Genomic DNA, 25823 nt, shown 5'->3' on the forward strand with positions numbered 1-25823 from the left:
CGCGGGAAAGAGCTCTCGTGTTACCTCGAGCTTCTTATCCATAGGCATTTCATACGAGGGGTACGCATGGAACTTTTTCATGGCGATCCTGTATCCTTGACCCCAGACGTCCTCATCCAGTTTTTCACACAGTTCTCTCCAGTGCCTTCTCTTTTCTGCACGAATTTTCCTGTAGAGTTCCCTCTTCCGTAGGCGGTACTCCTCCTCGATCTCCTCGATGACATCAGGATCGACTCCTGCTCTGCCCCTTGCTCTCGTTAGCCTTCTTCTCATGACTATACATTCATTTCTTTGTGTCTCGATGTCCGCGTTCCACCAGTAGGGCATCTTGTTTATATCTCGGCGACCCCTCCTGCTTCCCTCCATCGCTTCTTTAATTACCCTCTCCAGGTTTTCGACTGTCGGTGATTGACCCTGCATCATGCTAACTCTCCATTTGATCAGCTCCTCGTATACTTTCCAGTCATTTCCATCGCCGCATCCGCCTCCCGACGTACCAGACGCGCGGACTGCGTTAGTAGTTCCCGCCCCGACTATCGAGAATCCGATGTACTGATGCTCTTCCAGCCTCTTGCTTTCGCCGCTATTCCTTGTGTCGCCATAGTCACGTCGATGTACGTACCTGTACCTCTCCTAACAAACGTAGGCGCCAGACCTGTGTTCAGTACTACTAGATCCAGAGTACCCACCCAGTCGGTTAGTATCCTGCCGCGAGTGTCGGTGATAGGAGATCCCCACTCCGCTGCTTTTGCATTAAAGTCTCCCAACACTACGCATTCTCCTCCTGTATTCCCCACTTCCTGCATGATCTCGTCCATCTTCCTCTCATACTCACCCACTGTTATGTTCGGAGAAACATAACAGCAGACCAGCTGCATCTTCTCCATCCGGACGATCACGTATCCTTCCTTCGGTTTAATTTCATACACTCGCAGCTTTCTATTGTAGATTCGTACAGCGGCCCTTCCAGTCGTATCCACAAACCATCCTCTTTTCTTAGCCGCTGTTGGGTTTGGCTCCGCCGTCACCAGCACGTCGATATTCTTTTCTACGGCGGCAGCCTCGGCGAGATCATGTGCTAATCTCGCCGTTCCCACGTTCGTTTGTAGTACTCTCAGCTCTCGGATCTTATTTCCTGTGTTCGCCATTTCTTAGACTCGGACTCCTTTCACGCTCTCTTTCATACTGTTTCCACTCGCGCGCTCTTCCTGGGACTAGTCCTTAGTGGTCCCTACTTTCAACCAGTCGGTTGAACTTTGGACATCTTCTTGAATTCGCCACATGCCCGGTCACATCGCAGTTGAGACATCTGATTGTTTCTGTCTTGCATTCCGACGCTATGTGACCCTCTTTGCCGCATCGGAAGCAACATCCTCTTCTGTTCTGCCCTTTACAGTTCCATTGCTTGTGTCCAAAGGCTAGGCATCTCAAGCATCTTGGTATTTCTGTCCTTGCTTCTATGACCCGACAGGAGGTATACTCTACCCTAATTCTTCTCATTCTTAGGATCTTTTCGGCCGCGTCTTCGTCGACATCCATCACTGCACTCATCATCCCTCTTTCTCCACCCCGTGTCTCGGTCCAGGTTTTTATTATGTCACATGCCCGCTCTTTACCTGCTGCTTCCTCTGTGGCCTTTTGGATCACATCCTCCGTTGTGTTGGGTGGGATTTCTTGCATCAAGATTCTTCTCTTTACGACGCCCCCTTTTGCCACTGCTCTCGACACACATGTGCTACCAGAGAGGAGTTTCTTCACTTCCTCCGCCATTTCCCTTCCTCCTCCCAGTTCCAGTGATATTCCTTGATTTCTGGTCTGTCTGATCCTTTTTATGTCGATGGATTTTCTTCCTGTGAGGTTACTTTTCACTTCTGTCATAAGGTCCGCAAATGATTTTTCCTTGTTTTTGCTGATAAGTACTACTCCACATTGTTCTCTGGGCTTGGTGTTAATGTTTGCCCACCCTCTTCTGGATTTTTTGCCTAGGAGCGTGATCGTCACACCCCTTCCTCTTGCTGCCCACTCCAGGATTCTCCTCGATGTCTCAACTCCTAGCGATGTTGGCGTGTGGATTCCCACTCTTTCTCTTCCTAGCTCCTCCATCTTCTGTACCAGTTTCCTGCATGTCTTGAGGAACTTCACCGACTCGAGTTCTTCCTTCTTGTTTGGGAGAAGTTTGAATCCATATTTCTCCTTGTCAATCCACGTTCCATCTACATGAGCAGACATCGTGACTCTCACAGTTCCCAGGCCTCCATCCTCATCTACCTCCGCTGGAACACCTGGTAGGTCAGGAAACATACCTTTCACCGTTTCCATGGCTTTTTTGTCCTCGTCGTTGTTGGTAACAAATACTGCCACGTCTGCTGCTATATCAGAGATGTCCCCCTCTTTCACTTCAGTTCTTTGGAAGACTTCCTCCGGCCAGTCCTCATTTAAGAACTCTGTTATTTCCTCGTACTCGCATATTGCCATTTTTTCCGTGATGGCGTCCACCCTCCTTTTAATGGCTTCTGGGTTCTCTAGGTCCACTTGAACACCCATTGTCGCCATTTTCTTGACTTTCAAGGGCTCCATGTTCGTCTGCACACCTCTGGATGTCGTGCAAACAGACTTCCTTGGAACCTCTTCTTTCTTCTTGCTTTCCTCCAGTTCCTCGGTATAATCGAACAACCGGTTTCTCAGGTTGTCGACCTCCTGCTTTATGGCAACCCTTGTATTTGGCACCTCAACCATGAGTTTTTCAAGGGCCGCTACACTATCCTGGAGGCGTTCCAACTTTGTTCTTGCATTACAGTTGGGTGTTTGCTCCTCTTCCTCCGATTCATCATCGGAACTGCTGTCAGAGCTGGTCGATTCCCCTTCTTCCCTTGCGTTTTCTTTCCTTTGACTCTTCGCTTTATTTTTTTCGTCCTTCTGTCTGTTCTCTTCTCCCTCTTTTTCTCTTCCTATTCTCTTTCTTTCTTCTTCTCTCTTGGTTTGCAGTTCCCCTCTTACTTCCCTTGTTTCCCTCTTACCTTCTCTTTCTTTTCCCTTGCTTCTGTTTGCGCTGGTTCTAGATCCGGGGTCTTCCTTTTCTTCCACTTCTCTTCTCCATCTTTTCTCCCCTTGATTCTCGTCCCTTTCTTTTTCCCCGCCTCTTCTGTTTTCTTTTTCGCCCCCGCTGCTCTCTCTTCCGCCTTTTTTGTTTTTCTTTTTTTGTCCCATCTTCCTTCCCACGAGTTGGGTCGTGTTGATCTGTCCAGTGGGGCAGTGCGCCCTTGCCCCGCCAAGGCTGTTTTCCCCTCGGGTTCGCCATCTCCCTTAGGCATCGCTTGTAGCCCACTACGTTACCCCTGGGCCATGCACCCCTTCGGCACGATGGTGTTACACCTTGAGGTTGGGGTGGCGGTATACTAGGATGGTGCATAGCCGCAATCCCTATGCATATCCGTTTGTTTTCAGTGGTTTCCTCCACTGGTTTTTAAATTCGTGGAGGTTTTCTCCTCGGGTATAGGTTTGGGTATCAGGACGTGTTTGATGGTAAGTTAGGTTCCTTACTAAGGTAAGTGAGGTTCATTCGAACTATTTTTGGTCCCAGAATATGTGATTTAAGTTATGACCTGTATTTTTGTTACACCCTGTATATGGAATTGATTGTCGATCTCCCGTCTGAACCCGTTGTGGTATTCTCCTAATATTCTTGTATGTGGTATTTATGTGGTATGGGTTATTGCTCTGTAATTCTCGCACTCCTTCCGACCTTCTTTTTTATAGATAGACACGATGGTAGGGGAGCCCAAAAGGTGATTTTTGCAGGTACTGGAGCGCGCCAGATTATTACATGGGAAGAAACCTTGTACCCTGCAAATGTACCTCTACCATATATTGGCTCTTAATGCAGGGAAGTTCGTTAAGGGGGGGGGCGAAAAAAATATATCCTTAGAAAAACTCGAAATCGTCAGTTTAAGATAAGGTAAGTTAATTACATGCAAAACAGTGTATATTTCAAAAATCTGACGATTTGAGCCGGGCGTAAGGAAATGGGTGAGTCCCGAAGTTTCACAAGAAAAAAGCGAGTGTTTCTTAAAATGAATGACAGATCGAAAAACTAAAAAATATGTACCCAATATTTTTCAAAAATCTATCGAATGGTACCAAACACGACTTCCCACGGAGAGGGGTGGGGGGTAAATTTAATATTTTAAATACGAATTCCGCGATATATCACGAAATGAACATCAGATCGAAAAACTGAAAAATACACTTATTCAATATTTTTGAAAAATCTATCGAATTTTACCAAACACGACCCCTTACGGAGGTAGGGGGGGGGGTTCCTTTAAAATCTTAAGTGGGAGCCCCCATTTTTTATTGCAGATTTGGATTCCTTACGTAAAAATAAGTAACTTTTATTCGAGACATTTTTTCGAATTATGGATAGATGCCGGTATAATCTAAAAAAAAAAACGATTTGTGGAAATGGAAAATTAAATTAAAAATGGACTAAAAAAAGTCCCCACTAAAATGAAAAACTTTACTTAACTTTTTTTGGTTTTAGGACCTACTCTTCACAGCCCCATAGGTCCCCAAAGCGCACGAGTGACTGCACATTTAGCATACTTTGCTCCTCTACCACTAAAACCTCTGTTCCAAACATCTGGTTGTGCATTTTTTTATATTAATTTGTTCTTAATATTTGCTGTATTATCTTGTTTATTTACTTGTGTAATTCTCTTCCTCGGTATTTTATTAATTTCACTGCTATTTCATTTTCACGGGTAATATGAAACGTATGCGCGCCAATGGAGAATATAAAATTCTTAATCGCATGTCAAAAAAATGAGCATAGACTATCTCTTAAACCCTACCAAATTTTATTTGCATATCTCTACCGGTTTTAGAGCAATACATAAATCGTCAGTTTGTAAGAAAACATTCAACATCCTGTATCTCGGAAACGAAGCATTTGCGGACATATGTGTATAAAGCAAACGGGTATTATTTTTTCATGCAGAGTTACCCCTTAAAGTTTGTCGTACTTATTTAGAAACACCCTTCTTGATGAAGAACATGACTAGTTGTTAAAGGAGGATTTTTTTATTATCCAACATAAGCGAATGCTTCAAAAAATAGAATGTTAAGAAAACCTCAGGATATAGTTGTGTTTTAATTTCAATGTTTTATACATGCTAGAATATTCCACAGGGTGTGGTGAACTTTGGAAAGAAACTTTGGAAAGAACATTGGAAGAAACCACAAAACCCATACCAATTAACAGAGGAGTGCGACAGGGAGATGTTATTTCTCCTAAACTATTTACATTAGCACTGGAAGATGTTTTCAAAACAATGGAATGGACAAACATGGGAATAAACATAAATGGAAAGAAACTAAACCACCTAAGATATGCAGACGATGTAGTAGTCATAGCATCAAGTTTTGAAGAAATACAAACCATGCTAACCGAACTAGCAAATGAATCCGAACAAATAGGTCTAAAAATGAATTTTGCCAAAACAAAAACAATGACAAACACACAAGACAATAGAAACGTAATACTAAACGACACCACAATAGAAGCGGTTAATGATTATATATATTTTGGACAGATGATAAAAATAAATAAGGAAAACCAAATAGCGGAGGTAAAAAGAAGTGTCAAATTGGCCTGGGCAGGATTTGGAAAATTAAAATGGGTCCTAAAGAATAAAAAAATACAACAATACTTAAAAACAAGAGTGTTTGACCAGTGCATACTCCCAATTCTCACATACGCATGCCAAACATGGACCTTGACCAAGGCAAACATGCATAAAATAATGAAGACACAAAGAGCCATGGAGAGAGCAATGTTAGGAGTAAAATTGACAGACAAAAAGCAAAACAACTGGGTCAGAAATAGAACAAAAGTCAAAGACGCAGGCCAACATATAGCCAGGCTAAAATGGAGCTTCGCAGGTCATAACGCTAGACAAACGGACAATAGGTGGAATAGCACGATACAACAATGGAGACCATGGACAGGAAAGAGAGCAAGAGGACGGTCGCAGATGAGATGGGGAGACGACATTAAAAAGATAGGAGGAACGCACTGGAAACAGAAAGCACTAAACAGAAGCGAATGGAGGAAACTGGGGGAAGCCTATGTTCAAAATTGGACGAATTAAAGGGCAAAAGAAGAAGAAGAAGAAGTGGTAAACTTTGAGAAAAAAACACAGCTTGATTGGTACACCCGATATACAATGACAATTTACCTGTCTAGCAACAATATTGTTAAAGAATAAGACTATAACACGTTAAAAAATCACTTAAATCGGACAACAGGTTTAGGAAATTCGAGACATCAAAATGACCCATTTTATGTGTGGCCCTTTTCTCTGGCGCGCAGTGTATTTTTTCTTTTGATTGAGTCAAATGCTTATTCCATATTTATGAAGTTCAGATATATTGCTCTATTTTTCTTTAAGGCTTTTTCTATTACTTGTTGCATGGTGAATATACTTGTGTGTTATGTATTTTCATGAATCCACTTTGTATGTTCTCTAATTTGTGTTCTATTTCTTTTTTGATTTTCCTTTCTATTATGGTTTCGTATACTTTTGCTGCTACACATACTCTATACCTTGTTCTTACAGTCTCTTATGTTTCCTTTCTTGTATATAGGTATAATTACTGCATTTGTCCATTTTCTGGGTATTACTTTTCTCTTCCATAATAGGTTATCTATGTATAGTAATTTTACTTTTGCTTTTACTCTTATGTATTTCATCATTTTTGGTGTTATTTCATCGCTTCCTTTATCTTTCTTATTGATGGATACTCATACTCAATGTAGTTAATTAGAAATGCCAAGGCTATTGATAATATACATAATATTATGTCTGTATGTTCCATAATATAAATAATGATACTACATATAGTCGTCATATTAGTTGTGGCGGTACAAACCCCTAATTTTAGGACAGTTTTTTGTTCTGACCCTATCTTTCCTTGATAATTGTATAGTTAAACCACAGACACGCATATGCACTGTCATTTCGTCGTATTAGTTATTTTTTTCTTCAGGAAGTTGATAATGCTTGTAGATAAACGGATAAATATAATAATACATTTTTAATAATAACTTTTGTAGCACTGATTCTAAGTAACCGCATAGATTACAACTATGTGTATATTAACCTCCTATTGCAAAGGGAAATGAGTTGATCGACCAAGAGAAGAAAAACTTTTAGAAAAATTAAATGTTATATTGAAATATTGAAGTCCTTAATAGGGCTAATACCTAAGAGGGAAGAAATTATACAGATAATTAAGGGGAGCAAGCGTGAATGTTTCGGTAATGTAGTAAGAGGTCCTAGTTATAGTCCAGGGCCTATCTGTTTTGAGATGGACGTTAAAAGGTGACTCAAATTTTTTTTGCAGAAATTGCATGAAAATAACTCAAATAATAATATTTGAGTTATCCTCCCTCTCAAAAAGGTCCGGAACATTGCTTAAATAATCAAAATGTCAAAAAATGAAGGAAAAATTCGATTTTTTTCTTCATTTTTTGATTATAACTTTAAAAGTACTCATTTCCGAGAAAAGATGTACTGACATAAAAGTTGCGTAATTAAATTTCCTACAACATAGAATTGGTTAAAAATTTAAAAAATAGTCACCCTTGTTGCAAAATAGCAATTATTGCGAAAAAACCATTCAAAAACAAGTATTCGAATTTTACGTTTTTCAACCATTGATGCTACACTTAGGACCTTCATATTTCACCCAGAAAAACTTTATAATATAGTAAAATAATACTGTAAATTTCATTAAGATCGGTTTTATAGATTTTGCAAAATAAATTATGCAATCCAGCTTTCGCAAAAAAAAATTCATTTTTTCAAAATGTTACAGGACTGAAAATAAAGTAGATAGCAAGTTGAAAATTTTTTTGCGTATAGAAGTGTACTTTAACTTTCATTTGCAATTTGCAAAATTAAAATCGATGAACCACCACGGCGTCACGAATTTTTTTAAATAAACATTAATTATTGGTGCTACGCGCAGGACAGCGATGTTCGATTCACACAAGTTGATTTCCACTAAAATTTCTTCCAATCTTTATCTAATATATTATTTTCTTACTCTATATTTTGTTGTATTTTAATATTTTAATTCCACAAAAATCAAACTAATTTTATTATTGTTGGTGAAATATTGTTTAAACAATTGCATATGTTTAAAAATAATAAACTTTTATTCTCCAAGTTAAAATATATGCACAAAGAAAGTTTTTGCTAAAAAAAGTGTTATTTCAAAGGATAGAGTATGTGTTTTTATTTTGCAATAAACAAATTTATTTATTTATATCGAAATGTAATAAAAATTAAAATGCATCAATCATTATCAAAGGTTGTTGGAATGCCCAATCAGAGCAAACTATCCGCTGTCCTGCGCGCAGCACCAATAATTAATGTTTATTTAAAAAAATTCCTGACGCCGTGGTAGTTAATCTATTTTAATTTTGCAAATTGTAAATGAAAGGTACAGTACACTTCTATAATAAAAAGAAATTTCAACTTGCTATCTGCTTTATTTTCAGTGCTATAATATTTTGAAAAAATGAATTTTTTCTGCGAAAGCTGGATTTCAAAATTTATTTTGCAAAATCTATTAAACCGATCTTAATGAAATTTACAGTGTTGTTTTACTGTATCATAAAGATTTTTTGGGTGAAATATGATGGTCCTAAGTGTAGCATAAATGGTTGAGAAACGTAAAATACGAATACTTGTTTTTGTATGGTTTTTTCGCAATTATTGCTATTTTGCAACAAGGGTGACTATTTTTTAAAATTTTAGCCAATTGTATATTGTAGGAAATTTAATTACGCAACTTTTATGTCAGTACAACTTTTCTCCAAAATGAATACTTTTAAAGTTATAATCAAAAAACGAAGAAAAAAAATCGAATTTTTCCTTCATTTTTTGACATTTTGAATATTTAAACAATGTTATGGACCTTTTTGAGAGGGAGGATAACTCAAGTATTATTATTTGAGTTATTTTCAAGCAATTTCTGCAAAAAAATTTGAGTCACCTCTCAACGTCCAAATGTACTAATATTTTTACAGATGCGCCCTGGTCTATTATAGTCTGCTGCGTTTGATTATAGAGTGCAAAATAAATGGTAAAAGAGATGTAGGAAGAACCTCCTGGTTATAAAATCTAAGAAAATGGTTTAGTCTAACCAACTATTTAGAGCTGCTGTAAGTAAAATAAGAATTGCCATGTTGATATAAGATGAAACTTTAAGAAGATAATATGCGGTCTGCCCCAAGGATGTGGTATGGTATACCTGTGCATACAGCTCTATTCTAGTGTGCGGTGTACCGATCGCCATTTGAAAATTTCTGAAGAATTTGCGCAAAATAATGAAATGCAAAATATTTATTCACAAGTAATAAATATTTGGAGGAAAATAAATGTAAAATGAAAGAGAACTAATAATTTACAAAAAAATGCACCCTAACTATTTACAAAAAACATTTATATATAACCTAATTATTTACAAAACAATAGCGCCTAATTAGACACTATTAAAGAAAAATTCATGTAACTGAGTTTAAGAGACAAAGGTAGTCAATGATTCTATTTTTAAAAAGACATACAGGCACCCTAATGTAAAAGAATATGGTGTTTTAGGTGTTTTTACTATAGCAGAAAAGCGACGGTAGACCGCATATTATAGTGGCCCCTTAAAATGTATAGCATGAGTTGTAATATTTTTAAACGTTTTTTTAAAAAAATTTAATTTTCTTACGGAATTAATTAATCTACGGTTTACTTTGTTAAACTTTTCATTCATAGTCAAATTTGATTTTTTCAAGTTAAAAATTAAATAATCGTGTGGGGAATAAGATAAATATGTTATTTTTGCCTGTTTGTCCAATTTGTCAAATTTTTAATAGAGTTCTCAAAAACCTCATAATATCTACAGGTTGAAATTTTTTCTGTGAACAAAACGAACTATTTTTTAATAACATAGGTACCTGATTTTTTTCAGTTTAAGTAAATTGGTTGATTGAGTGGTAGTAACATTCCTTCAAAGAGAAATTCCACAAAAGCAAACTGGATTTACCAAAGGCAGAGGTACTCGAGAACACCTGTTGAATATAAGACAGATAATCGAAAAATCTAGGGAATTCAATATTACACTGTACATATGCTTTATAGATTATCGTAAGGCGTTCGACAGGGTCAAGTCGAGACACTTATGGCAAATACTAAAAGAAGTAGGCGTACCCCAACACCTTATTTCGCTTATAACTGAACTATACGAACACACTACTGGATCAGTTAAAGTGCTTGACACACTTTCAAACGAATTTCATCCAGAACGGGGTGTCAGACAGGGATGTATACTATCTCCACAATTATTCAATATATATGGAGAGCATTTATGAGAAGAGCCCTTGAAGGATGGGAAAAAGGCATCTCAATAAATGGTCATAAAATAAACAACCTACGTTTCGCAGATGATACAGCCCTTCTTGCAAATAGTCAAGCAGAGCTGATTGATCTTATACGACTGGTTGAAAACGAAAGTCAAATATTTGGTCTGCAATTAAACATATCAAAGACAAAGATCATGCTAGTGGATATAGACTACATAACAATCATCCACATATAACCACAATTGATCGGTTTGAGGTTATGAGCTCATACTTATATCTGGGATCATTAATCATAAACACAGGGTCACTACAGGAAGAAATAAAACGTAGATGTGATCTAGCAAAAGCCGCCACAGCAAAAATAACCACAATATGGAAGGACTGTCAAATTTCAAGAGCGTTAAAGATGAGGTCGATCAACTGCTTAATATTCCCAATACTGACTTACGGATGTGAATCTTGGACCCTGAGAAATTCGGAAAGAAGAAAGATAGACGCCACTGAAATATTCTGTTGGAGACGAATGCCACGAATTCCTTGGACCGACCATAGAACAAATAATTCGATTTTAAGAGAGCTAAAAGTTAGCCAACGGCTCTCCAGTAAAGTCCATCTCCAACAATTAAAATACTTTGGACATGTTATGAGAGCCAACACAGAAAACATGGAAAGACTCATTATACAAGGAAAGGTGGAAGGCCGAAGATCACGAAGAAGATCCCCAACAAGATGGATCGATCAAATTACAGGAATATCCAAAAGACCTATGCATGAGTTAAAAGAAATGACCAGAGACAGAGATCTTTGGAGACGGACAATAGACGACATCACGTCGACCACTACACTCCCTCCGGGGGGTCAGGATTAAAGAGAGAGAGAGAGAGAGAGAGAGAGAGAGAGAGAGAGAGAGAAAGAGAGAGACAAAGAGAGACAGAGACAGAGAGAGAGAGAGAGAGAGAGAGAGAGAGAGAGAGAGAGAGAGAGAGAGAGAGAGAGAGAGAGAGAGAGAGAGAGAGAGAGAGAGAGAGAGTGGTAGTAGTGTAAAGCTGGGGTTAAAATATTAAATTTACCCTTTAAGAGTTGTGACTAATAGAAATTTCAGTCAAAATTCACAACTTGCCCTGTATATTTTTAAACAATGGGAGTAGACATTTTTTTAATGGTCATTTGTTATTTTACCATGACCCATCCTGTATATTTTTTATTAAATAAAACAAAGTAATAAAACGATTTAAAAATATTTTATTAAAATATTATTAGGGTACTAAAATGGGATCTAGGCCATGTCGAAATATATTCAACAACCATAGAACCAAATCATCTTGTGTAACTTCCAAATTAAAATCCAGATTAAAATTCAGATGTTGTCTTCAGAATTATTTTGGAGTAGCTGCTATATTTTTCTAGATCATCCCACACAATAACAGGTACCTTAAACAAAAGCTGGCTACAGTATACAAATTATTATTTTTGATAGTATAATGTCAGTGTCAGTGTCGAATTACCGACGCACTGTTGCCTCACTGTTGAAAGTTGGCAGAACTTTCGAAAAACAAAAATATTGATGACGCGCTACTGTTTACTCTTAAAGTAGTAAAACGGTAGTGTGAAAAATAATGAAACATATAAAAACAGTTTAATAATAATGTATTTACTATAATAATTGAGGGGATTAGATGCTAAGGGGTACAAGTGATAAAATGGTTTAGTTGAGAAAAACGAGGTCAAAATCAAATTTCATAGTTAATTCTACAGCCAGTTAATCACTTATGGACTTATTTTCAATTAATTTTATACATTAGATTATCTAATTGTAAAAGTTTTTGTAAAGTTAGTATTTATTTTCGTTCAAAATATTTTAAATTTTGAAAAAAAACGTTCGCACTTGTACCCCTTTGCTTTAAATTTTGCACTTGTATCTCTTTGCCATTTAATACTTTGTCACTTTTTAATATCCAATACCATACATGCAAAAGGATACTAGTGTAGTTATACCTGTTTGCCGCAAACTCTTTTGAAATATTTCGTAAGTAGTCACCGTCAGTAGTTTAATTCTCCTGTATCTCTTTGCCACTAAATTTTTAGTACTATCTAGTATTATTTTGGGCACTTAACTCAGTTTACAATATTTTGTCACTTGTACCCCTTAGCATCTAATCTCCTCAATTATACATTCTACATTACTAGACTATATTTATCTTAGGACAATTTTAAAAATTTATTTTTCCACGAAATATGAAATGTGTCAAAAATGTTTATCCTGTCAAAAAAATTGTCCGTTACCAATAATTGTGGGGTTACGAAATGTCACGTTACGATATGTTTTGTCATGATATAAAACAACTTACAAAGAAGTGTAGTAAAATCTAACAACAAAACGCAGCCAAAACATGTAACGAAGTGGGTGTTTGGCAAGGCTATTGGGTTGTTTGGGAGTGATGTCACATAAGTTCACATTATAATTATCTGGATTAGGGATACGAATCGGCAAATGCTAGTTTGAAATGTCTATTTTTGTTCAGCTTTTTATGTAAAATACCACTCTATATGAGCAGGAGACACCAGGAAATATACATATACCACTAATGTTTCAATGTTCTCTTCAGTATTCAATATTCAGATTATTGTCAGTAAATAAATCATCTTACCTGTGCCTGATGTTTGACTAATATTTCAGCGATCTTTTTCACCCTAACATTGTTCCTCAAACCCGTAGTGTTAGTTCCTCTCAAGTAAAAGTATGCTGGCAGGGGGTTTCGTTCTGTCTTCAAGTTATCATCTAGATAAAACTGGGTATTCCATTCAACCTAATTTAATAAGAAATAATAAGAATAGGAACAAAACAAATAATGGTTGAGTTGCAGGATGCTAATGATAGTTACCACTAGCACAATGTGTTGTGTACGGAGTCGTGGTAAGGAATGTCACGCCACGCAGTACTAGATAGCTTTGAGGCCTTGATGAATGGGGACGATCTTCCTCTCGCAGTACATAGATAAGATGAAGGCTGTAGTATGTAGTACAGAATGAGAAAGGAAGTGATGTTTGAGTGTGCGGAAGAAAGGGCCACGCCCAGGAGGTACGTAAAGGACCAGGAACTTGCTCCTCACCAGAGCAGAAAATGAGTAGGAATATCTGCAGGCGTGATGCATAGAGCGGATGTGCTGGAGGGGGGTAATGTCCAACATTGTGCAGTCTGTCGTCCTCTACGCGACCAAACTCTGGAGTGGAGCTGTAGAAATATTAACCTAAGTAGAAGCTTCTGTGAGACATATCGACAAGAAGTTCATGATAGGCGTGGACAGAACAAGTCTGCTGTAGGTAGCAGGTGCCTAGAGGATGGTGTCAGCTGCGGTTCTGTGGGCGATCGTCTACGATCGTAGAGAGTTAGACAGTGGCGGGAATGGAATGAGTAGTACTGCGAGGTCAGCAGACAGAGAACTCTCGATTGACCAGTGGCAGCAAGATCATGAGAGGAAACCATGTGACATATGGCACAGGGGAAGAAGACACTGATCCCGAACTTGTGAAGCTGTATGGACTGTGGGTTTGGGTATATCAAGTTCAGAGGGGCATAGCCTGACCAGTGCCTCTATGGCGGTCTCGCGTACACTGTGACACATACGATATTAAAAAACTAGCGTTGGTTTGATGAAAGGGAGAGGTTTGAAAGAGACTTTAACTGTAAAATGTTCGGGTATGTAAGAGAAATGGTGTAGAGAATGACAGTAGATAAGTGGTGATGAATAATGATACATAAGTTCATAAGGAACTACTGTCCTCCAAAGAATCTGAGGAGAAGGAACTCGCTAGGAATTTTTAGCGAGTAGCATTTTGTTAGAAATTTGTTGTCTTTGGTCAAGAAAAGATCATGAATGACGCAAAGAAATAGTGAGTAAAAAAGAGAGACCTCGCTTAAAGTCAGAAGTTTTAGGAGCTATGTGTGTCGTCGTGTGTTTACGGTTTTCCAGAGAGCAATTTGTGTATGGATCTGTGTCTATCAAAACACATGATTTCACTTACCTATGGCTGAGATTTTCCTTAGTCTCTTATCCAGAAAACCTGAGAAGCGAGGAATGGCTCTAACTCGTGGCAATGGCTCTAACACATTCCTCAGGATTACCTCTGCCCCACCTACAATCACCATTTGTTATCAGTTGTTAATAAACACACCTCCAATAACCGTATTTATTAAACTTAAGAAAAAAATCGACTCACTTGATGAATTGCAGTTTATGCTTAGTAATTTCATGTAGTGTTCTTTTAATTAAAGCAATTAATGCAAAAAATATTGTGCATTATTATAGAGCTTTCAAAAAAGAATTATTTTATGCAAATTGGTAACGTGTTATAAAATTTGTCTTCTTCTGTATGGCATAGGGAATGCAGCAAAAATTGTAACGGGCATAAAGGCGGTCCAGGTAATTGCATAATTACGAGGGGGATATAGTAAGAGAACTGTCGCCCGTCGCCTTCTTATGACGCAGTCTGCAGTCTCAAGGGCTTACCGTCGATACCATGAGACCGGTAGCTACTGTCGACGACGATTCGGGTCGGCGAGGTGTAATGACGGAGAGGGATGATCGATTTATTGTCATGAGTACCTTGCGAAATCGGCACGTGACACAAGTTGAGCTTCAATAAGCCTTGAGGAATATTCGACGTGTCACCGTCACTCAGTGGATAGTTAGAAGAAGACTTAAGGCTGCCAATTTGAAAGTGCACATTTTCGCTGGAAGGCTTCTTATCAGAGACCATATTTACAGGGCCGGACTGGCTCATCAAAAAGGCGCCAACCCAAATTCTAAAAAAAAGGCGCCAACCTAATCTCTGAACTAAGGTGCCCGACCACTCCCCCCCCTCCTAAACTTTTTTGAAATCCTAATGCATTGAATATTACTTGTAAATTTTTTAAGTTATTTTAAGTTTATTTATTTATTTAATATGCACTACACGCCTTGTAGGCCCAGGGCTTTACAATTTTACAATTACAACTTTACAATTTTACATAATACACATGATAGTATTATACTAATGTCTTATATTTAATTTTATTTAATTTCTATGTAAAAATTGCTGCACTGGGGTTCTCCACTGTATCCTATTTTTCGCCTTCTCTTTTCAGTCTGTAATTTCCATCCTGATCCTATATCGTCCTGAAACTTTTCTTGTCATCTTTTTCTTGGGCTACCTCGTCTCCTTGTCCCAACTGGTCTACTTCTGCTAAGCTTAGCAGTACCTTCTATGGCATTCTTGTTCTATCCATTCTCTCGACATGACCTGATTCTTTGTGCCCACCTGATTCTTTGTGCCTTTGTGTATCTTGTTATACTTGGTTCGTTGTAAAGCATCCTTAATTGCTCGTATTACGGTTTTGTACATATATTCTTGTTTTCGTCTTTCTCGATAGGTACTTTGACTTTAATAATTTTTTAAGTTATACTTCTTTACCACAGACAGTATGTACTTGACTTAGTTGCAATGAATTGTTCAGAATTAAAAAACGGCTCCGAACTCTGGAGAGGAAACAGATAAGCGGTAGAGCATTGGACTAGAGATCGAGAGGTCGCGGGTTCAAATCCCGGATGATTCACGTTTTTTTTTTAAATTTTTGGTAGTTTTAATAAAAAAATTTTAAAAGTGGTAGGTAACAAAGTTAGTTTAATATTTAAATTAAATTCAAATATAAACAGTTAAGTATATTTATTTCGTTGAAATTATATAATAGAAGTATAACTTCTTACGTGCGTACAAAGTACACACACATTCTTTTTTTTTTAACTGTCGACCTTTCGGTTACCTTTTGATATCCTGTGTAGGCCAGGGTAATAAGACAAAAATATACCCTGTTCGTGACACTCGAGCAGCCAGGGTACTGAAGCGTTTTTTCGACAAATAATACCTATAGGAACAAATTGTAACTATTTCCTGCGTAGGATCTGGCGGCCATTTTTATTTATAAACAATTAACTGTCAAAAAATGGCATTTTCCCTTTTTTCTTCAAATCAATGGAAAACAGTGAAACTTATGATTTTTTTAGTACAAATATCTTTGAGATTATGGAAAAATCTTTAAAATGACATATTACAAAGTTTGATATACTCATTTATTGTTAATATAATTGCGAAAAAAGGTCGGAATTGCAAAAAACATTATTTTCGCAATAACTGCTGTAAAAATTAGTGTACAGGTTTGAAATTTCTGTCAAATGAAGGTTCTTTGGTGCTTAATATGTGATAAAAATTTCAAAGCGATTCATTCAATTGTTTAAATTTTATTCGAATTGTTTATCTCAGTGAGCATTTTTTTTGCACTAACATAAGTCAGAAAAAAATGACGTTAGAACCATTCCACAGGTGTGAAATGGAAGAGCATGAACTATATTTTCAACTTGGTTTAAAAGAAGCGAATAAAAAATGCATTTATTAGTAATAAATAATTGTGCAAAGTTTTAAGTGCACAACTACCAAGTAATGTTATTTATATTATAATTGATAAAAAATTGTAATAAATATATATAATTTCTTTTATAACACAATAAAAAGTTTATAAGGAAAGATTTACGATACTTTTGCATAATTATTTATTACTAATAAATGCATTTTTTATTCGCTTTTTTAAACCAAGTTGAAAATATAGCTCATGCTCTTTCATTTGACACCTGTGGAATGGTTCTAACGTCATTTTTTTCTGACTTATGTTATTGTAAAAAAAATGCTCTCTGGGATAAACAATTTAAATAAAATTTAAACAATTGAATGAATCGCTTTGAAATTTTTATCACATATTAAGCACCAAAGAACCCTTATATGACAAAAATTTCAAAGCTGTACACTAATTTTTACAATAGATATTGCGAAATTAATTTTTTTTGCAATTCCGACCTTTTTTCGCAATTATATTAACAATAAATGAGTATATCAAACTTTGTAATACGTCATTTTAAAGCTTTTTCCATAATCTCAAAGATATTTGTACTAAAAAAACCATAACTTTCACTGTTTTCCATTGATTTGAAAAAAAAGGGAAAAATGCCACTTTTTGACACTTAATTGTTTATAAATAAAAATGGCCGCCAGATCCTACGCAGGAAATAGTTACAATTTGCTCTTATAGGTATTACCTGTCGAAAAAACGCTTCATTACCCTGGCTGCTCGAGTGTCATGGAAAAAACCTTATTACCCTGGACTATGTGCTTTAGTTCATTTTGCTCGTTATATTAAGTTTATTTTGGAATAAACTTATTAAGATTCCACAAAAATATAGCTTCAGTTTTCTAGTAGGTACCTGTCCCTTTTTATCCGTTACACTCTTTGGTACTCTCTGGAGACTCGAAACAAATTTTTGAAAAGTGTGGGTAATTTTTCAACTACTGCTACAGAATAATATACTACTACTACTAGTAACTACTACTATCGGTTTACAGAGCCCTCCGACGCCTTCCGACTCCTAACTGCCATTCTTCTCTGTTTAATCACAGACCTGGACTTTCCTCTAGTTCTTTTTCAATTCTCTCCCTCCAGCTTCTTCTCGGCCTTCCTCTTTCCCTTCTCCCTTGTAGTGTCCACGCCAAAATCTGTTTATGGATCCTGTCATCTGGCATTTTCTGTATATGGCCGTACCATTTTCGTAAGGTCTCCATCTTGTGGAGACTTTTGTTTACACTTTTAAGTATGGTATTGTATATGATCTGTTTGTTCGCTTTAGATATTGTTTGGTGCCACAGAATGCCGTTCATCATGGATATGGCTTTTCTACCCTGTATGTTTCTGTCATTTATAGCAGCATCGAGTATCTCATCTTGAGTTATCTTCTTGCCCAGATACTTGTATTCATCACAGTGTTTAATTTCTACCCCATCATCTAATGTAATGGACTGCTTTGTCCCTCCAATACACATGGCTTCAGTTTTCTTAATGTTGACTGCGAGGCCCCATTTGCTATATTCTTCTATTAGCTTCCACGGTCATGTATAACGCAAGTCGTCATGATCCTGTGCAATCAGAATTTGGTCATCAGCGAAACATAAAGTGTATAATGTGGTCTCATCATTGAGAGGAATTCCCATGCCATTTTTCCACAGGTTGAGTACTTGTTCCAGAGTTGTTAGGCCACTCTGGCTCTCATGGCCTCATATTATAATATAAACAGCGGATATTGATACCTACAAAAGGCGCCCGAAATCTTCGAGGGCGCCGCGCGTCGTTTCTAAACTATTAACATAAAACTCTGGGTGCCATTTTCGGGCTATGTATGCTGGTCTTTGATTATCTGATACGAGTTGTATTCTGTTGTACTCACTGGCTTCGTTATGTATGATTCTGGGGCGCAACAATCCTGTATGTATAATGTAGTCAGGCGAAAGGCGCCCGAAGGTCTTCGAGGGCACCGCGTGTCACATCTAAGATATTAACACAAAACCCTGGATGCCATTTTCGAGCTATGTTTGCTGAAAACTGTACCTGTATATTTTAAACTAATTGTGGGATGTAACACTCTTATATTATTATAACAGAAACGGCGGGTATTAATACTCACAAAAGGCGCCCGAAGGTCTTCGAGGGCGCCCGAAGGTCTTCGAGGGCGCCCCGCGTCGTATCTAAACTATTAACTTAATACCCAGGATGTCATTTTCAAGCTATGTGTGCTGGCCTTTGATTATCTGTTATCTGATAACTGATACGAGTTGTATTTTTTTGTATACACTGGCTTCGTTATGTATGATTCTGGAGCGCAACAATCCTGTATGTATAATGTAGTAAAGTAAGGCGAAAGGCGCCCGAAGGTCTTCGAAGGCGCCGCGCGTCGCATCTAAGCTATTAACACAAAACACTGGATGCCATTTTCGAGCTATGTGTGCTAGACTTTGATTATCTTATACCTGATGCGAGTTGTATTTTGCAACCACACTATGCTCAATTGATGTTTGCTTCAACGAATCTTTGTGTAAAGTTATAAAAAAAAATTCAGCGTTTAAATTTTTAATGGAATATGAACGAAAGCAAGAGGCGCACCGGCCCGCGGGCCGGTGGGCCGGCGGCCCAGTCCGGGCCTGCATATTTATGTACCTACTCCAAATCCAAATTTTCCATTTTTCCGTTAAAGTATTTACCAGTTAATCAAGGTTATCTGGAGCGACGATAAGGGCTCTTATGCGGCTTTCTAGGTAGTGTAAAATATGCTCAATGGGGTTTAGGTCTGAGCTGACAGTTGGTCAATCGAGAACTTGAATACCAACCTCTTGAAGATATTTCATTGTTATTCTAGCAAAGTGCGGGTGAGCGTTGTCTTACAGAAGAACGAAATTATCTTCAATAATTGGAACAAGGGGCACGACATTTTCTTCAAGAACCTCTCTGGTGTACCGATCAGCTGTCAGGGACCCCCTATGAAACACTGTTCGTTATGTATGGCCTGCAAAGCATATGCCTCCCCATATCATAATTGAGCCGCTTTCAAAATTCTCGGCTGATCTTATGTTACACTGAGCAAATCGCTCACCGACGCATCTGTAAACTGGCATACATCTGTCGGATCCACAAAGTCTAAATCTTGACTCCTCAGTAAATAGAATATAAGCCGAGTCGCTAATATCCCAATCGACATATTTTCGTGCGAACCATAAACGTAATATAGTAGCCTAATAAAATAAAAAAAAAGTCAAAATGTAAATTCGTACAGGTTAAAACAAATTTTATATCAAAGTTTAGGTGGGTACAAAAGATATTTTCAAGAAAGTATCCAAATCATACAAGGGGATCATTGTTTAAATAATTAAAAAGGGGTCATTTTTGCAAAAAAATACTTTTTTAACTGCTGAGGTAATTCACTTATTAGTGAAGGTCTATGTGATTTTTTTCTGCAAAGTTGAAGAGGAAATCTTTCACATAAGACTTACTAAATTAAATTTGACCTCCTATTTATTTAAATAATTGTATATAAAACTTAAAAAACAAATTTGCAAAAAAATATTTTTAGCGTTTTAAATAAGCACTATAAAATATCTTTTTTTACAGACTAAGTTGCGCTATATTACCAGTATTAAGCAAAAAAAAATTGATCAAAAAATATTTAATATTTTTTGAGATACTGAATTTGCTTATTAAATGTTACTATATTTTCAATTTCAAAAACGCGGTTGTTGCCAAAGAAATATTCACCTGCTTAAGATCTCATTATTTTTATTTTTATGTATATTTTCGATAAATGTATTGATAAATTCAAATTTCAATTAAACTCCCCCCTAAAATGGCATTTGAAAATTATTCAAATTTGTTTATAAATTGTTTTTTTAATAACGTCGCGGGGATTAAGTATTTTGAAATGCCGTTTCGATAATTGGGTTCCTGGGAATTTTTTACTAATTAACAAAATTTTTTTGTCGTTTTTTCTTCTTCTTTTTTTTCTTGGAGTTATATTACTACGGACCCTTTTAGGGTTAAACTTTACTAAGAATGTCGAATCTCTGAGTTGTGGATTCTAGACCTAAAAATATTAAGATTTATTTAAAATCTCTTAAATAAAATGTGGCTACTTACTGAGTTACAGGGTGTTTTATTTAAAAATTTAAAAATTATTTTTACCAAGTACTTTAGAACTATTTGACGTATCCTTATCATACTTGGCAAAAAGAGTAGCTATTATATATACCCTAATAAACGTTTCTAGCTAGTGCCAGAGGCGTACGACAGGGGATAGTGAATGATTGACCCTTCTCAAATTCTACGCCACTGAGTGAATTACTATTTCAGCGAAATTTTTCGATTCTCCAATACTTTGTATGTAAATAACTTTATTGGTATCGATAAAGTCATCAGTTTGAGAGATATTGGAAGTTTAAAATGAATGAATAAATGAATCAAAATAACTGTGCCGTTTCATTTTTAACGTCCAATATCTCGAAAACTAATGACTTAATCGTTACCAGTAAAGAGTATATTATTTACATAGAAAGTATTAGAGAATCGAAAAATTTCGCTAAAATAGTAATTCCCTCAGTGGCGTAGAATTTAGGAAGGGTCAACCACTAACTATCCCCTGTCGTACGCCTCTGGTAGCAGCTAGAAACTTTTGTTTATCACAATTTAGTAAACTGTATAGTACCCACACTTTCTGCCAAGTATGATAAGGATACGTCAAATAGTTTAAAAGTACTTGGTAAAAATAATTTTTAAATTTTTAAATAAAACACCCTGTAACTCAGTAAGTAGCCACATTTTATTTAAGTGATTTTAGACCAATCTTAATATTTTAAGGTCTAGAATCTACAACTTAGATATTCGACATTCTTAATGAAACTTAACCCTAAAAGGGCTCGTAGTAATATAACTCCAAGAAAAAAAAAGAAGACGAAAAAAAGACAAAAAAATTTGTGAATTAGTGAAAAATTCCCAGGAATCTAATTATCGAAACGGTATTTCAAAATATTTAATCCCCGCGACGTCATTAAAAAAAGAAATTATAAACAAATTTGAATAATTTTCAAATGCCATTTTAGGGGGAAGTTTAATTGAAATTTGAATTTATCAATACATTTATCGAAAATATACAAAAAAATAAAAATAATAAGATTTAATACAGGTGAATATTTCTTTGGCAACAACCGCGTTTTTGCAATTGAAAATAGAGTAACATTTAATAAACAAATTCAATATCTCAAAAAACATTAAATATATTTGGACCAATTTTTTTTTATTAATACTGATAAGATAGCGCAACTTCTCCTGTAAAATAAGATATTCTATAGTGCTTATTTAAAACGCTAAAAATAATTTTTTGCAAATTTGTTTTTAAAGTTTTATGTATAATTATTTAAATAAATAGGGGGTCAAATTTAGTTTTGTAAGTGTTATGTGAAAAATTTACCCTTTAACTTTGCAGAAAACAATCCTATACACCTTCATTAGTAATTGAATGACCTCAGCAGTTAAAAAAGTAAGTTTTTTTGCAAAAATGACCCCTTTTTAATTATTTAAACAATGATCCCCTTGTATGGTTTGGATACTTTCTTGAAAATATCATTTGTACTCACCTAAACTTTGATATAAAATTTGTTTCAACCTGTACGAATTTACATTTTGATTTACATTTAGTGTAATTTTATTTTACTAGACTATAGTGTAATCAACTATTTTCAATGGGAAATAAGCCACAATTTTACCAAAAAAAACATGATTTTATTAACGTTTCGACACCCAAGTCGGGTGTCGTTGTCAAAATACAAAATAATACTAAATTAAACAAAAATGTTGTTGCTTAGTAAAAAATTCTTCTATTTTTTGTGGCGGATATTCTTGAGTTGGGTCGATTTCATGTAATCAAATAAGTTATCTTTTAGTAAAGTCGTCCCAGGAACGCAACTCATCAATATTGGCAATATCATTTTAAAGTCTTCTACTTTAAAATGTATAATACATGTTTGAATTACCGATATAAATGAGTCAGATTAAATAAATTATTAGAAGAATTTTTTACTAAGCAACAACATTTTTGTTTAATTTAGTGTGTGCCATTGTTAAGAGTGGGTCAATAGCAGGCATTCTGGCTCTGATTCCAAATTCCCTTAATCTGTTTCTAACCGAATTGACACTTATTCGAACATTACAAACTGTGCAAAGATCATTTCGCAGTTGCTTAGATGTAACGTGATGTGTACGGAAAGTGTGCAGACGTAAATAACGGTCAGCTGCGAGGTTCGTGCACCTAGGTCGTCCTGGAACTGATCTTCTTTTGCAAACTCAAGTTTCTCTATACCTTCTGAAAGGTCTTAAAACGCTGGATTGGTGGATTCCCATAACCTCAGCAACATATTGCTGCAATCGTCCATCTCCAATTAAAGCTATGATTTGGGCTGCTTGTTCTGGCGGCAATTTACTTATTTTTTTCTAATAATGCACCTCCTCATTGAAAAATCAAGCAGACATAGTACACAGATCAAATTCTGGGCTATTATAGATAATTACCAAATGGTTATACTTACGAAAATATCTTCGGAATTTTACTAGTTGGCAATGTTAAAAGAAGCTGCGTCCATAATAGAGTTCCTACTCCAAAGAAAACGCACCAGAACCACTGATCTCTGTCCAAACTAGTTGTAGAAAACGCTATACCACCTACGTGGATAATACCCACCTAAAACGAAATATTCACATATAGTTAAAAATATGAAGCTTGCAATAAGATAAAACCTCGCATTTTTTACAGAATAGAGAGTTTTGCATAAAAATTTGGGATTAAGTTCAGCTTACATTCTACTTCAAAATCTATATTGTTTAATATCCCTAATAATGGTTGCCATATTACTGAACAACTAGATCCAGATAAAGATAAAAATGTAGAATCGAGATAGCCCGCACAACATTTTTAAAAATGAGGTCATTCTTCTGTAATGATACCTTGCAACTTCGACTTCGAAAGCATGATTAAATATTACATTTGGTCAGTCTTCTTATACGGTGTCGAAACATGGACATTAAAAACCACCATTAATCGTTTGGAGGCCTTTGATATGTGGCTGCACAGACGTACACTAAAAATATCATGGACGGCTATGCTGACACATGTGGCAGTACTTAAGAGAGCAAATGCTACTCGCGAGCTGCTTGATAATATCAAATGTAGAGAGATGGCCTATTTTGGACACGTAGTAATGGACCAAGCTCTAGCAACCTCGGGAAAACAGTGATTTTAAGACACTTGGTTTTTTAATATAATATTATTATTCCCTATGCTTCCTTGAACACTTTACCGGCCATCTGGCTACTGAGACAGGTTGCGTTCATTACTGCGCAGCGCACCTGTACAGGTAAATATATCGAATTTAAAATTATTTTAAGACGAAAAATTTTTTTGCCATTACTTTTTAAACATTATTAGAAATATGAATTATAATTGCCAGGCATTTCTGTGGTTGCTAAATATGCGCCAGACACTATTTTTTATAAATAATAATTGAAAAATTTAAATAATTTTAGTATGTCTGAAATTTTAATATTATATTATTTACACATAAAAAAATGCAAAATTAATTTGCCAGGCATTAATTCGGTTGAATTCACCAGACAGATGGATTTAAAATCATAAAAATAAGGTGTATTTTCAGCAAAACGATCGCTGGTTGGGTTAAGAAACTAGACAAACAAAGGATACGACAATTTCGGGGGTGAATGTTGTCCGCACATGTTATTAAGATGGACAGTTTGTTAACGATTCTTGTCGAGTTTCTATTTAGTGAAAAGTAATTGTGATACAATATAATGGCAAATAAAATACAATGTGTGTTTTGCAAGGAAAGAAACGAGAATGTAATAACTTTTGTGGATGAAAAACTGTTGTTTTGAGTGCGCGTATTAATTACAATTTAAAATATAATAATGTACGTACAGTTACCGGACCAAGTGAATAACACTGATGGATACCATAAAAAATGTTACAATTCTTTTGCAACCTTAATGGCTAAGTATCGTAACATTTCTGACATTAATTTAGTTTTGTCAAATCTTCATCATACATCAAGTTCTTCGCTGTCAAGTGTAAGTGACACAAGTTATATTATATAATATACAGGGTGTAACAAAAATACAGGTCATAAATTAAATCACATATTCTGGGACCAAAAATAGTTCGAATGAACCTAACTTACCTTAGTACAAATATGTACATAAAAAAAGTTATAGCCCTTTGAAGTTACAAAATGAAAATCGATTTTTTCGAATATATCGAAAACTATTAGAGATTTTTTATTGAAAATGGATATGTGGCATTCTTATGACAGGAGCATATTAAAGAAAAATTATAGTGAAATTAGTGCTCCCCATAAAAATTTTATGGGGGTTTTGTTCCCTTAAACCCACCCAAACTTTTCTGTACGTTCCAATTAAATTATTATTGTGGTACCATTATTTCAATTTAATATTTTTAAAACTTTTTTGGCTCTTAGTATTTTTTCGATAAGGCAGTTTTTATCGAGTTGCGGCTTCTTTTTTAATATGTTTACATAAAAATTGTATGGGGGTTTTGTTCCTTTAAACCCCCCAAATGTTTGTGTACACTCCATTTAAACTATTCCTGCGACACCATTAGTTAAACACAATATTTCTAAAACTTTTTTGCCTCTTTGTATTTTTTCGAGAAGGCACCTTTTATCGAGATATGGCTTCTTTTTTAATACGGTTCGAAATATACCTAAAAATGTAAATCATACATAATTTTTCATATTATTACCAAGTCTCCATAATCGTACTTAACCATATACAAATATGTGGTGGATTTGACAAATATTCAAAATATCTCGATAAAAACTGACTTTTCGAAAAAGTATTAAGAGCCAAAAAATTTTAAAAATATTGTGTTTAAGTAATGGTACTACAATAATAATTTAATTGGAACGTACACAAAAGTTT

The 25823-nt window shown here is 35.8% G+C and overlaps 1 protein-coding gene across 1 annotated transcript in view; it reads right to left on the minus strand.

The window, feature by feature from the left end:
• Positions 1 to 11642: 11642 nt before the first annotated feature.
• Positions 11643 to 25823, minus strand: part of LOC126891873 (plasma membrane calcium-transporting ATPase 1-like) — a 77429-nt gene continuing 63248 nt past the window's right edge. The window contains exons 12-15 of the mRNA XM_050661208.1: positions 23402 to 23553; positions 14444 to 14554; positions 13069 to 13227; positions 11643 to 11851 (exon numbers count right to left, since the gene is read on the minus strand). Coding sequence (XP_050517165.1) covers positions 14503 to 14554; positions 23402 to 23553 — 204 coding nt within the window. The 3' untranslated portion in view covers positions 11643 to 11851; positions 13069 to 13227; positions 14444 to 14502. The remainder of the gene's footprint in view (positions 11852 to 13068; positions 13228 to 14443; positions 14555 to 23401; positions 23554 to 25823) is intronic.

The sequence above is a fragment of the Diabrotica virgifera genome, chromosome 9 (genome assembly GCF_917563875.1).
Source record: "Diabrotica virgifera virgifera chromosome 9, PGI_DIABVI_V3a".
Lineage (NCBI taxonomy): Eukaryota > Metazoa > Arthropoda > Insecta > Coleoptera > Chrysomelidae > Diabrotica > Diabrotica virgifera.